This window comes from Phaenicophaeus curvirostris, chromosome 3 (assembly GCF_032191515.1).
Source record: "Phaenicophaeus curvirostris isolate KB17595 chromosome 3, BPBGC_Pcur_1.0, whole genome shotgun sequence".
Taxonomy (NCBI): domain Eukaryota; kingdom Metazoa; phylum Chordata; class Aves; order Cuculiformes; family Cuculidae; genus Phaenicophaeus; species Phaenicophaeus curvirostris.
The window spans coordinates 60,768,481-60,780,994 of NC_091394.1; the positions used below are offsets into that span (position 1 = coordinate 60,768,481).

The following is a 12,514-nucleotide window of genomic DNA, read 5'->3' on the forward strand; positions in this document are numbered from 1 at the left end:
TTACGAGGCTGGGGATTATGAAATAAAATCTGTAGAATCATAGAATAGTTTGGGTTGAAAGGGACCTTAAAGATCATCCATTTCCAACCCCCCCTGCCTTGGGCAGGGACATCCCACCAGGCCAGGCTGACCAACACCCCATCCAACCTGGCCTTGAACACCTCCAGGGATGGGGCAGCCACAGCTTCCCCAGGCAACCTATTCCAGAGCCTGACCACCCTCGTGGTGAAGAAATTCCTGCTTCTGTCTAGTCTAAATCTTCCCCCTCGCCAGTTTACAGCCATTGCTTCTCATCATATTGCTACAAGCCTTTGTGAAACTTCCCCAGGTTTCTTGTAGGCCCCTTTCAGGTACTGGAAGGTTGCTACCAAGCCCCAGGCAGTGTCCCCAGCATGGAATTAAAACATTGAGGGTGCAGGAGCTGTATAAAAGTGCTCCATGTGGAGTTTGACAATCTGGACTTGCTTTTTTGTTGTGCACCATAACTGCTCTTAAATGTCTCGGGAACTTCCAAAACCAACCTGTCAAATTAATAACAGACCTGGGGGTTGACCACAGACAGGGGAAAAAAAGACTAGAAAAAACCCACCTGAGATTTAAAGGGTGAGTGTGCTTAAAATTAACTTTTAACATCGGTTTTTCTTTGTTGCTATTTGAAAATTTTACTCCCCACGATGTCAGAGTTCGTCCTGGTGCATGATTTGGTGACGATGTATTTAAAGCTGGATTTTACTGTGCGTGCCCTCACCCATTTCCAGGTCTCTGGGTACAGTTAGAGAGCTGTGGTTCCAGCTCCTTAGGTGGTGAACGTTTTCATGGGGGAGGAAGGAGAGAAAAAAAATCCCCCAAACCTATCTCTCCCATCAGTCGATATAGCTTTCTAGTATAGGGTAGATGTTGAAGTACCAGCTGGGTGGTTTTTCCCTTCATACAAGCTGTGGTTGCGTGTGTGGAGTCTGTGTGAGTGTCCTCAGAGCTGACACAAAAGCTCCTTTCCTGCTTGGAAAAAGCAGGGATGGTTTTCTCATTCAGTCCTTTGTTTTGGTAACGCTTTCTCTGGCTCTGCTCACCTGGTCCGCACAGTTAATATCAAGAAAAGTGCATGTGTAATCCCGCTTCACGTGTGTCAGGTTGCCCAAACACTGCTTTCAGAAAATAAAGGTTTTAAAAAGAGCAGCTCTTCCTTTCCAGTCTCATTTCTAGTTTCTTGTTAAATACATATTCAGTGTCGCTGGCTAAGATCTTCAAGGAAAGAAGCTAGGTGTCTGTTGTTAAGGAATGGGAAATGTATAGTGATGGCCCATGCATCACTGATTTTAGTTATGTTTAAGTACTTAAATAAGGAAGGCAGTTGAAAATAATGAAGTCACTGAAAATAAATGTCTCACAGAATTAACTGGTTTTGTGCAGTACTTTTTGCATACATTTTTGTACAAACACTGATGAAAAATATCTCCCATTTCAGTAACAAGAAACAAGATTCAGAAACTAGTGCTACAAAGAAAAAGGTTAACAAAGGAAAGGAAGGGTCTGAAAACTCAGATTTGGAAAAAACTCCACCACCATCACCTCATCCTGAAGATGAAGATGACCCAGGGGTTCAGGTAATGCTGTCTTTCAACAGCCTTTGACAATCTAGATGCATTAAACAGTAATTCTCATGGTCTTTGTTGTAGAGATACAGGTATTGGAGTGTTTTCTGGGTTGGTTAGGATGACACATCAAGAATGTGAGAACTGGAGATCACCATGGTGAATATTTTACTAAAACAAGTATTTCTCATCATGATTTTGCTTTACGGTCTTATCACCTGCAGATATGTGCATAGCGCTGCTGAGTTTTCACATGTTCTCTTCTACCACTGTTGCAATTACGGTGCTGAATTTTCTGCTCTGCAGACTCAATGTACCGTTATGAGGCCCTGCTTATAAGCCTCGTATTTCGTCTTGTGTTGGCTTTGCAAACCTCCTGAAATCAAGAATAAGAAATGACAAAGTGGGATGTCAGAAACGTGCATGTCCATGTCAGGAACTTACAACTACATGGATGAAGGGCCTTTTTGCAGGACTGCCAGTCATCAGCCAACACTGATAATTTCTCTTGCAATTATCTCTGCTCACTTACCACTTTTGTCCAAACTTTATTTTACGTAAAAAAAAATCTGGGTATAGAAATAGCACATACGACAATTTTTGTATGCTCTGCCGTTATTAGTGTTAAGAAGTGGTTGACCCCCAGCTTGCTTCTGCCGGCAGTGGTCAGAGCGAGCATTAAAAATAAGAATTCCCCTACGAAGGAGTAGAGGCAAGTTGTGATGGAGAAAGCATAAGACTCCTAAATAGTCATGCTGCTATTACTGAAATCCATTGCCTGTCAGGTTGAGGATGTTGTTACTTCTAGTTACCAGAGGTGTTGAGACTGATGAGCAGTTGAGAATGGTCAAAATGTTGGCAAACAGCGGTGTCTTAACATAAATGTGGATTATGTCTTCTTACCTCTTAGTGTTTTCCAGAAGGATGTAGAGTATAAGGAAATGTGAGTGATCTAGTATATTCTAGTTAAAAGCAAAAGCAGCAATTATTTCTGATTCCTGCAAGCCAGGTATTCTGAATTAGAAAAGCTGAGATACACCATACAAATGCTGAAATGTCTGAAAAATAAGTTTTCTGTCCTGTGTCACAGCACACTCTCAGCCTAATTAATGGTGCTGACTAAAGATGTAGAAGAATCTTTTGGAGCTGATGGTTTTTTGGATCAATTTGCAGATGATTATATACTGTCTACAGTTCACTATATATGCATATTTTCGCTTGTTTTCAGTTTAGTGGGGCAAATCTTCCTCTATGTAATTCAGTTGAGTGATAAACTTTACATTTGGAGTTGGGGTTTTTTGTGTAAATACACATATTAGGATATTTGCATTGCTTTTCGATTAAATGTAAATGAAGTGTTTCATGTAACTTGTTTTCTTAATACTTTCTGGCACTGTGCATATTATACTGCACCCATATTTCTTTGCATAACCTTGGGGAACGGTTACAGCCGTGTATGCTAGAACAGCTAGAATTAATAAACTTGTTATGCGTTTCCCAACTGAGATTGATATTATGCAGTTGTCTAAAACACAGTTGAATTCTTGGTGTTAAATAGTGAGTCTTTTGTAATGATATTGTGTAGTAATGCATGAAGTGAGGCATTGTTGTCTTGTGTGAGGAAAAATACTCACTTTTTATGTGTTAGCATACATTTTTTTCAATATACCATTATCGAGCCTATTACTCACCCTGCTACCTATAGATCAGTTAATGAGCGAAAGATAATCTCATGCAGGTAAATGCATGCAGAGTTTCTGACAACAGTGCACAACAATTTCAAGGTCTCATGTGGATGTTAGAGGAAACGGGAAGCTAACCAAGTCAATAAAAATCAAATAGAGGATTACCGTTATGTTATAGACATTCTTTCTGTTAGGGAAATAGGACAAGAGATTTTTGGCACCAGGAGTAATGGTAAGACTTAGCTATTGAGCCAAAAGAAATCTGTATTCTCCCATCAGTGATTATGGAAATGAGTGTGCAAATTTGCCAGGTGGTATTTATTTTCAAGAATAATAATATTGTTACAGTTTGTGGGAACCGCCATAAGTTACTATGTTAAAGGTAGAAGCCATATCACTATTGTTTAAAAGGGTGATGTAAACTTAACCTTTGCTCAAAGATTTCATTTTCAGTTAAAGAAAGAATTTCTAACTTTGTGAGGTGCATCAGATATTTGTGCTCCAAAAATTGTGATTAACTATCTAAAAGTAAATATTTGACTTTGCATATGTACATTGAGAAACCCGGGTGCATAGATGTGTTGAACAAGCTACGTAAGTATTTGCACGTAGCAATGAAGATGTGCCTTAAGATGAGAAAGATGTAAAAATAAGTAGTATATCAATTCAAAGAGATGGGTTTTTAACAGTTGATATTCAACATCTTTTTTTCTTTAACATATATGCATCAGTCCCTTGAAATATTTTTTGCTCAGTTGACAGTTTTTCTTCAACAACGTGTGCTTTCAGCTTTTCAAAATGTATAACCTGATGCAGACTACCTGGGAATTTGAATTTTACTCTTGCAGAAAATGGTGTCTGGCACTGAGTGTCAAGTTGCAAATTCTGTCAAATGCATGCTTATGTATTTTATAGATTGTTTTCTGCTCTTTCTCTGAAGCTTTCACTCATCCTGGAGATGAGGGAATGGGGACACAAAATCCATGTTTTCAATATGGGGTGGTTCAAGCTTTTCGTTCTCCTCTATTTATTTGGGGCCTATTCCCGTGCTGTGCTCTAAGATGTCTTTTTGAACGGTGCTGGGTCAGTGGAGTGAGGAAATTATATTTCATTGTATTTCCCCTACAAGGTAGTCTGGGTACAACTGGATGGATGGGGAGAGCAAGAAAGTGTGTTGCCACTGCTTAGCAACACTGTGGGCCATGCTGCGGAAAGGTGGCGTTTGGTTCCTGCATTGGCCATCTGTCAAAGTTTGTCGTAGATGCAAATCAAGAGGTGCACCTTCTTGGTTTGTAATTGCTTTCCGAGATACGATACACTTTTTAGTTTTCTACTGTCATTTTAGTGGTGCTAAACAAAGGGTGAAAAAAATACCGCTTTCCAACTCAGAGCAAGCACGGAGTGGAATTTTTTTTGTTTGTGTTTTTGATTGGTTGGTTGGGGGAGGGGACACTAGGGGTTTTTTGTTTGGTTTTTTTGTGTTTTTTTACAAAATTTAAGGGCAGCCAACAGGCAGGAATTTAGAAATAGTAGCATCTTGATTCCACTATTCCTACTAGGGTGCTGTAAAAGTAATAACATTTGCTACACATTAGTGCCTTTGAGAAACACAAAAAAGTTTTCTTAGTTATTCTGTTGCTTATTGGTTTTGTTTCTCATGAAAAATACTGATGCTTTCTGTTTAGAAGCGACGGTCCAGCAGGCAGGTGAAGAGGAAGCGTTACACGGAAGACCTGGAGTTCAAGATTTCAGATGAGGAGGCTGATGATGCCGATGCTGCAGGAAGAGACTCTCCTTCCAATACTTCTCAATCAGAGCAGCAGGTCAGATACAAATGGACTGGAAAGGTGGCTGTATCTGCAGCATTCAGAGTTCAAATATGTGCCCTTTTCCTGAATGATATTCATCCACGGTGGGCACAGTGTCCCAGAACACGTTAGCTTTTTACATTCATAAAGCATACATTCATTCATGACTTCGTAAGCTGATGATATGCAGTTTGACACAGTTCTTAGAAATTAATGGTCTCTACCTGAAGAAAACCTAAACTGGACTGCTAGGAGTCTTGAATTTACTTCTGTGAATTCAGTGGTCTGGCTTCTGTGACTTTAATAAACCACTCAAGCTTGTCCCCTGCTGCTAAGCACCATAAGAACCCCTTTATGAAATTACTGCCTTGTAGTACCCAGCAGGGTACGCTTTATTCTCTGTGCAATGTAAATGATGGATAAAATAGTTTGAATAAGATGAGGGGTAATAATGTAGGAACGACTGTTGTAACAATCTCATTGTTTTGTAGTGCTTTTTCAAAGAAATACTTAACTAACTGATGACCTATTGGAGAATATATACGTGTTCTTTGGTATTTCATTTGGCAATTTGTTAAGCCCTGTGAAATATTGTATGTGATCTCCATTGTTAATTGTGTCTTATCAGGAGAATTTGGTAGATTTGCCTGCAGTTGTAGTGATGAATTAATATAATAGTGTAATAGAGAATCACAGACAGTTTTGATAGTCATTGTGTGGACGCTTATACAGCCAACTACAGTTCTTGAAAATCTAATATTTAGGTTGTATGCTGAAAGTGTGTCTTATTTTACAACAGGTGATCTGCCCGTGTGGTTATATTTGTGTATCTGTGCGTGTCAGCCTTAGTGAGAGAGCTAGAGTTGTGTTAGCTCTTAAATGGGCTTAAACAAGTATCATTCAATCGTTTTATTATGATATTAAATCTGTTTGAATCCTCTCAGTTCTCATGCTAGGGGGAAAAAAAGTACTCCTGTGTGTTATAATCCTGTGGCAAATGAATTATTTTAAGTTTTTCTAATTAAGGAGGCCTTTAAGTAGCAAAGATGCACTCCTGTAACTCTTGTATGTTATTTATGATGCAGGAATCTGCTGATGCTGAAGGTCCTGTTGTGGAGAAAATAATGAGTAGCCGTTCAGTCAAGAAAAAGGTAAACCAAACAAACCCCATTCCCCCCTGTACTTGTAAACAGGCTAAGCATATTTTTCCTGAAGCCTCTATAAAGTTCTTAAACTATCTTGGGTATTCCAAACTGAAAATCTGTTTTGTTGAATTGATGAGGTTACCTGAAAGTGTCTTTATATTTGACATGCTTTTGGATACATGTACATAAAACAGATTGCTTGTCTAATGTTCCTTCCACTGTGTTTCTTCAGATAAGAATTAGGTTTTTTGCAGGTGTATGTGCTTGGGTGAAGTCTGTGGTGCTCCTCACTTCAGAGTGATGTTTCATGGGAATTTGAGGAGTGAGAGAGCTCTCCCGCATCCAAAGTTTTTGCCTTTTCAAGTGAAGGAAAAAAATCCTTAACCATAATTTTTGCGTCTTCAGATAGTTGTTGTGCTTTGCAACTAAAACAAGTTTACATGCGATCTAGAATGTTACATATACAGGTGGTTAGTGTGTTCTTTGTGACTATGCTAAGATTTTGAAAGAAACACACTTTAGTTATATGTGGTTCTTATTTAATTCTGCCCTGGTTGTTAGTTATGTTCTTACTTGGCTTACAGATTCTTCCAATCTGCTTCACAGTCTGATTGGCCTTTACGCTGCCAAACTGTTAAACTCTGATTAGGCAATAGAAAATAACTTGTTCAGAAAAGGCATTACTGGGTTTTATAAATTCTTCTGTGTAGGTAGTTCTCTGACTCGTACTGTGACTGGGCACAAAACAGGTTGATTAATACAGATAATGTACTTACGTTGACCATAGTTAACTAGAAATATTTGTTTTCCTCAAAGTATTAATTTTCAGATTGGAGGATTGCCTGTATTAGTGGTTTTTTTTTTTAATATTGTGACATTTTGGTTTGGGGGAATGTGTTTGTTTTAATTCATTTAATTTTATTGCTACTGTCATAACATCATTAACAGCTTTGTAAACCTAAATTCATGCAATGTCATGATGGGCTGTGATTGAATTTGACCTGTTTCTGCAGCTTTCACAGCACAAAACCTCTAGGGCTTTTTGTCTTACTCTGGAGCTATATTTTGTATTTTAAACCATAGGCTTATTTTTCAGATAAACTTCATGTAGTATAAACTCAGTAATTAGTTGTCCTTACGCTTTACGATGCAGGAGAGGAAAATGTGGTCTTTTTCATAAATGTCTTTACATTGGGAGCTGTTTTTCACCACTTATTCTCTTCTTCCTCTCCCCTGCAAATAAAGGTGTGATTACTCATGGGGAGTGTGTATTTTGCTGCAGTTTGTGGGAAGTGGTTGGTCTGCTGCCTACATGTCTTTGATTGCAAGCTCTGCTGGAGGCAAGCTCTGTTTTGAGCTTTCTTTAATGTTTTTTGTGATTTGTATTTGCAGGTTTGAGGGTGTCTTTTCTTTCCCTACTCTTCTCCCCAACTCTCCTCTCCAAAATCCAAAAACAAAAAAAAAGATCTCAGGATGTTAAATATTAACATCTGAAGTATCCAACTGTGCTTTTATTAAAGGTCTTTTACACTCTTACTAACGTCATCAAAACCTTGGTTGTTAGATTACTAATCAAAGTAAAATTGCTGCGATCAGGACCAGTGCATAAAATAAACACGAGGAAAGGCTTCACTAGGAAACCTTTCAGTGGATTAGGTTGTAACAAAGATGTTGCGTTCAAGTAAAGGACATTAGATAAAGAATATGCTTTGAGAGCAGTATTCTTATCGTAAAATTTTGCTGGTTTTCTCAGAAATAGACTTAGTCTAGTTTTTGGAGTTAACCAGATATGATGCAACACTGTACTTGCATTTCTTTTTTTGAAATGTACAGAATAAAAGCTGGAAATCACTTTATTTCATGTTTAAGGTCTAAAAGGCAGTATTTTTCCCTGTTCATAACATGGAATTTTGGATTCTGTTGAATACTCTTCCCTCTTGCAGAACGTGTTAGGTACCTGTTTCATTCTTCTTCTAAACTGTCATGATCCTGACATCTGTAGTTTGTATGTGGAAATTTTTCATTTTTCTAATTATTATCTTGGCCATGTTCAGTCCCCTTTGAATTTCTGTTCCTTGACTTTGAAAAGGAATGTCTAGAACTTAATATGCTATTCAGCACAAGTAGCACATATTATGGAAACAGGTGGAGTTCATAGAACATTTCACCTGCATTTTACCCATCTGAATTTCTCTTTTTGCCTACCAGTACATAGTGAGAATTAGATTTAATTGAAATGTGTACCAATGCCTATATCTCTTCCACAAAGTGATCAACGTGCAATTTAGTGGTGTATATCAGTTGAGGTGATTGGTTTTGTGTTGCATTCCATTTGTTACTAATGTGTTCTGTCTACTGTTTTTCTAGCAATTGATATTTCTGATTTGGTTTTATCATTTTGGCTTGGTTTTGGGTTTGGGGGTTTTTTTAAGTGTTTGCTTGTTTCCTTGTGTCTACACCTGAGTAGCTTGCTCAAGTAATTTTTGCATTAGCAGGTATTAATGTATCACTTCTGTGGCAATGGTAGTGCTCTTAAGTATTTACTTGGAGGAATAATTTATTTCTTCAGTTATCTGCAGAGACTATGGATCAAATTGTCATTAGTGGTTGCATCTGGTCAATGATAATTCAAAGTGTCCTGTGTTGCCCAAGTCTGCTGTGTGCTAATTCGGGATGTCTTTGTAATCAGTATTGCAATAATTTTACATAAAATGTTTTTTACCTCGTTAATGCACATGTATGTGTAGTGGGGATTGGACAGGGACATCAAAGACATAAGCTTCTGTCTCATATATCCTAAACTGATGTATTGTTAAACCCTATTTTAGTGCTGGTGATTGTAACTTGATTGGAGAGGATTTTTTTGGCCATAGGCATGAATGCCAGAATAAGATTTTAACAATACTTTTTTTCCAAAATGCCTTTTTATTTAGGTGAATCTTTAATGCGTGCCTATAGAATGCATAATAAAATAAGATAGACCAGTTGTTACCTATCAGACATCACGAAAGTATGTTTTTATGTTTTACTCCAGAGAGTTTCAGGATTTATCAAGATGTGCCTTCTAAATTAAGTCAGTAATGGACAGAAAATGTACTTGACTGAAATGCTGTTGAGGGGGGTTAAATTGGCTAATATGAAACCTTTATATAAAGGTGTTTAACCATGTTGTCTCTGTAACGTTGATGTATCTCAACGGATGCTGATTTAAAACTAAGCAAAGAGTCTTGGCCATAATACATTATAGAAAATAAAATAAGTTAATGTCTTTACATTAGGTATGACTTCTTAAAGACCAATTTTGCCTCAGGGTAGTGGATAGATGCAGATAATGGGATCTCCATCTTTTAATACTTTTTTTAATACTGACCTCTAAATATGAACACCTTTCTGAGAAATACTCCCTTCTAAATTTTTTGTTAAAATAAAAATAAATCTTGATCTTCAAGTTCCTTTGACAAGTTTGTAGTAAGTGACAGAAAATTCTTTGCTTTGTTTAGGGCTAGAGCACAGTGTATTTTATTTAACAGAGAATGTAAGAAGATCGAGAAGTAGCTAGCATCAGGAATACCTTCTTCCATTTCTTCAGGGAGAATTAGGTGGCAGCTGGTGTTGCTCCTCTCTCTAGAAAGGAACACAAGCAGGCTCTACTGGAGTGGTGTAAATGCAAAAATGATAAAATCTCTTGCTAGCCTGGAAGAGAGGGAATATTGTGTAAATCAGAGATTAGGAATGCATTTTTCTTTACTGTACTAGCACAGAGTTTAATGCAGCTGTGACTGTTCTTTAATTGTACTGCTATGGAAGGAATGACTAGCTATCAACTTTTCATTTATAGGTTGACAGTTCATCCTCTATCTTCAGAGTATGCTCTCTCTTTTCTATAAATTTTCCCCCCCTTTTCTTTTTTAAATACATATATAAAAAAGATTGAGGGTGATGGTTATACAGGGGTCAACAGTTCTGTCTGTTTAGCTCTACATACTATATTACAGATGATGTTGTCCCTGATGAAGTATATAAAACAGAAAATCCTCTTCTGTTTAAAATTGTTCCAAAGTTCATTAGTAAACACAAACCGTTAATGTTGTGACATAAACTGAATTCTAAATGTGTGCCTGGTGCACTGTCCTTAGTTTGTCCTATGGCTGGGTTCAGGAGTAATTCAACAAAGTATTACATGCCATATGTTATGCAATACTTTGGCACTAGGGATGAGTTAAGGGCAGTCTCAACCCTTAGCACTGAATGCCCTTCGTTTTGTTGGTTTATATCACAATTTTAACCTTGCTTTAAACGTAGTTTTTGGGTGTTAATTTAATTTGGCTGCTCTATACGTGAGACATCTTGCCTGAGTGAATTTAATTGCACCACTGAGTAAAACTAAAGCCATGAACACTGATGCACTAAAATTCTAGCCGAGGTATAAGGTTTAGTTTTATATGGCTTCTTGTTTGGAGTTATTAACTATATGGAGGAATAAACCCCCTTTAAAACTCTTTTTTAAAACATTACAAAACCCACAATGTAAAGTTGCCATGAGCCAGCCAAAAATAATACATATGGCATTCAGGAGTGCAGTTGCTAATTGGCTGCTGCCTGAGAAAATGGTACACTTGGCTTCTACTTAACACTGTGGGTTTGGCAGAAAGCCAGGTTTGGGGTGAGGTTGTGAATGAAGCTGCATGTGGTTAGGGAGGAGTTCAAATGATTCATGTCTTGAAAGTTGTAGTAAGCAGTACAGTATGCACTTGGGTAAGCTGCTGGAGGAAACTCCTCACCCATGTCCTCCCCACACAAATGCATTCCTGCACCTTCACTTGTGTCTCTATGCAGGGACCACATTCTGTACGTCGGTTAGTTTTAATAATTAATTAAATTGGGCTGTTCAGTGGTTTAATTCACATTTCAATAATTCGTTTCTTGTAGATGGAGAATGGAGAGGAGGTAGAAGTAGAGGAGTTCTATGTAAAGTACAAAAACTTGTAAGTATACTTATAGGTTTGGTTACTATCTTTTACGTTCATGTAACTTCCAAATTGCTTTTAAAACTTGAGTTTGTAAGTGATATAACTGTTGCTATCCAACTTTAAACATTTCAAATGCTTAATGCAAACCAGTGGCAAGTAAAGAGGGAAGTATCTTGCACTGCTGGTGCCAAGTTTGATAGCATCATCTTAATTTCTGTTCTCTCCCAAGTGAGATCCTTAGGTAAAAATTACTCTGCTATTAAAAACTTAAAACTAAGGCTCATTATGCATGCAGATTCATGAGCACATACCTACATAGATCTAACTGCAACCATAGAGTAACGTGCCTGCCAACTACTACAAATAACCCTTAATGTTGTTTCAAAAATAAGATTTGTGTTCAACAAAATGTCTAAGATAACAAACAAGATGGCTTCCAATATTCCAGCAGATAGCTGCCCCTCTAAGGGGGATGTAATTGTGGTGAGAGCAGATTGTTGCTTCACTTCTGGGCTCTGAAACTGCAGTGTAATCAGAATTTAAAGAAAGATACTTCACAGCTGGATAAGCTAATTTTTCTTTTAGGAAAACAGCGTATCTTCTTTAATTTTAGCAAATTTTCTATGCATGACAGAAATTCGCTTAAAGTGAGTTTCTTGCAGCTAACTGCAGGTAGTTGACTTAACTTTAAATATGCTGCCACCTTTGTACCTTTTGCACTCTATTGATTATTGCATGATGTTTAATAGCTTAATTATACGTTCTTTAGTTTTACCACATTGCCATTTAATTTTTGTATTAACTGTTCGTGTATGAGACTTCTTAGCTATATAACTTTTGACAGACTCTAGATTTATAAAGTGGAACTAGTAATTTTGACAGAGGTGCTGTTTCTTAGTTTGTGTTTTCTTAAAGATTAATTATTACCATGGAACTGTGTTTACAAGGGGTTTTCTTTTCTTTCTACCAGTGTTAAAACTTCAGTTGACTCAAGTGACTTTTAATTACAATACTGTTCTCACAAAGAACAGTGTGTAGCATGTTAGTATTTTAAAAGTTTATGTATTTTTATCAACTTCTAAAAACCTATTCTTTGCTAAAATATGATGGTAAATACCTTGTGTAGTAATTATGTTTTAAGTGTGTCCAATAAAAATCATCTTAGCTTTGTGCCAAATGGTAAATATTGGCTTGTATTTAAATTTTGAGTGAGAGTTGTTTTTACTTGCTGACAAGTTTCTCCACTAGTGAATATAATTACTTCTAGTAAAGATGATTTGGTAATAACCTGTATGATGAAGAAGATGGGGTGCA

General features: G+C 37.3%; 1 protein-coding gene across 4 annotated transcripts in view; it reads left to right on the top strand.

Moving 5' to 3' along the window:
* Positions 1 to 12,514, top strand: part of CHD7 (chromodomain helicase DNA binding protein 7) — a 131,055-nt gene that overhangs the window by 80,385 nt on the left and 38,156 nt on the right. For all 4 annotated transcript variants that reach the window (XM_069854153.1, XM_069854151.1, XM_069854152.1 and 1 more), the window contains exons 4-7: positions 1,466 to 1,604; positions 4,963 to 5,100; positions 6,171 to 6,236; positions 11,160 to 11,215. In XM_069854153.1, coding sequence (XP_069710254.1) covers positions 1,466 to 1,604; positions 4,963 to 5,100; positions 6,171 to 6,236; positions 11,160 to 11,215 — 399 coding nt within the window. The remainder of the gene's footprint in view (positions 1 to 1,465; positions 1,605 to 4,962; positions 5,101 to 6,170; positions 6,237 to 11,159; positions 11,216 to 12,514) is intronic.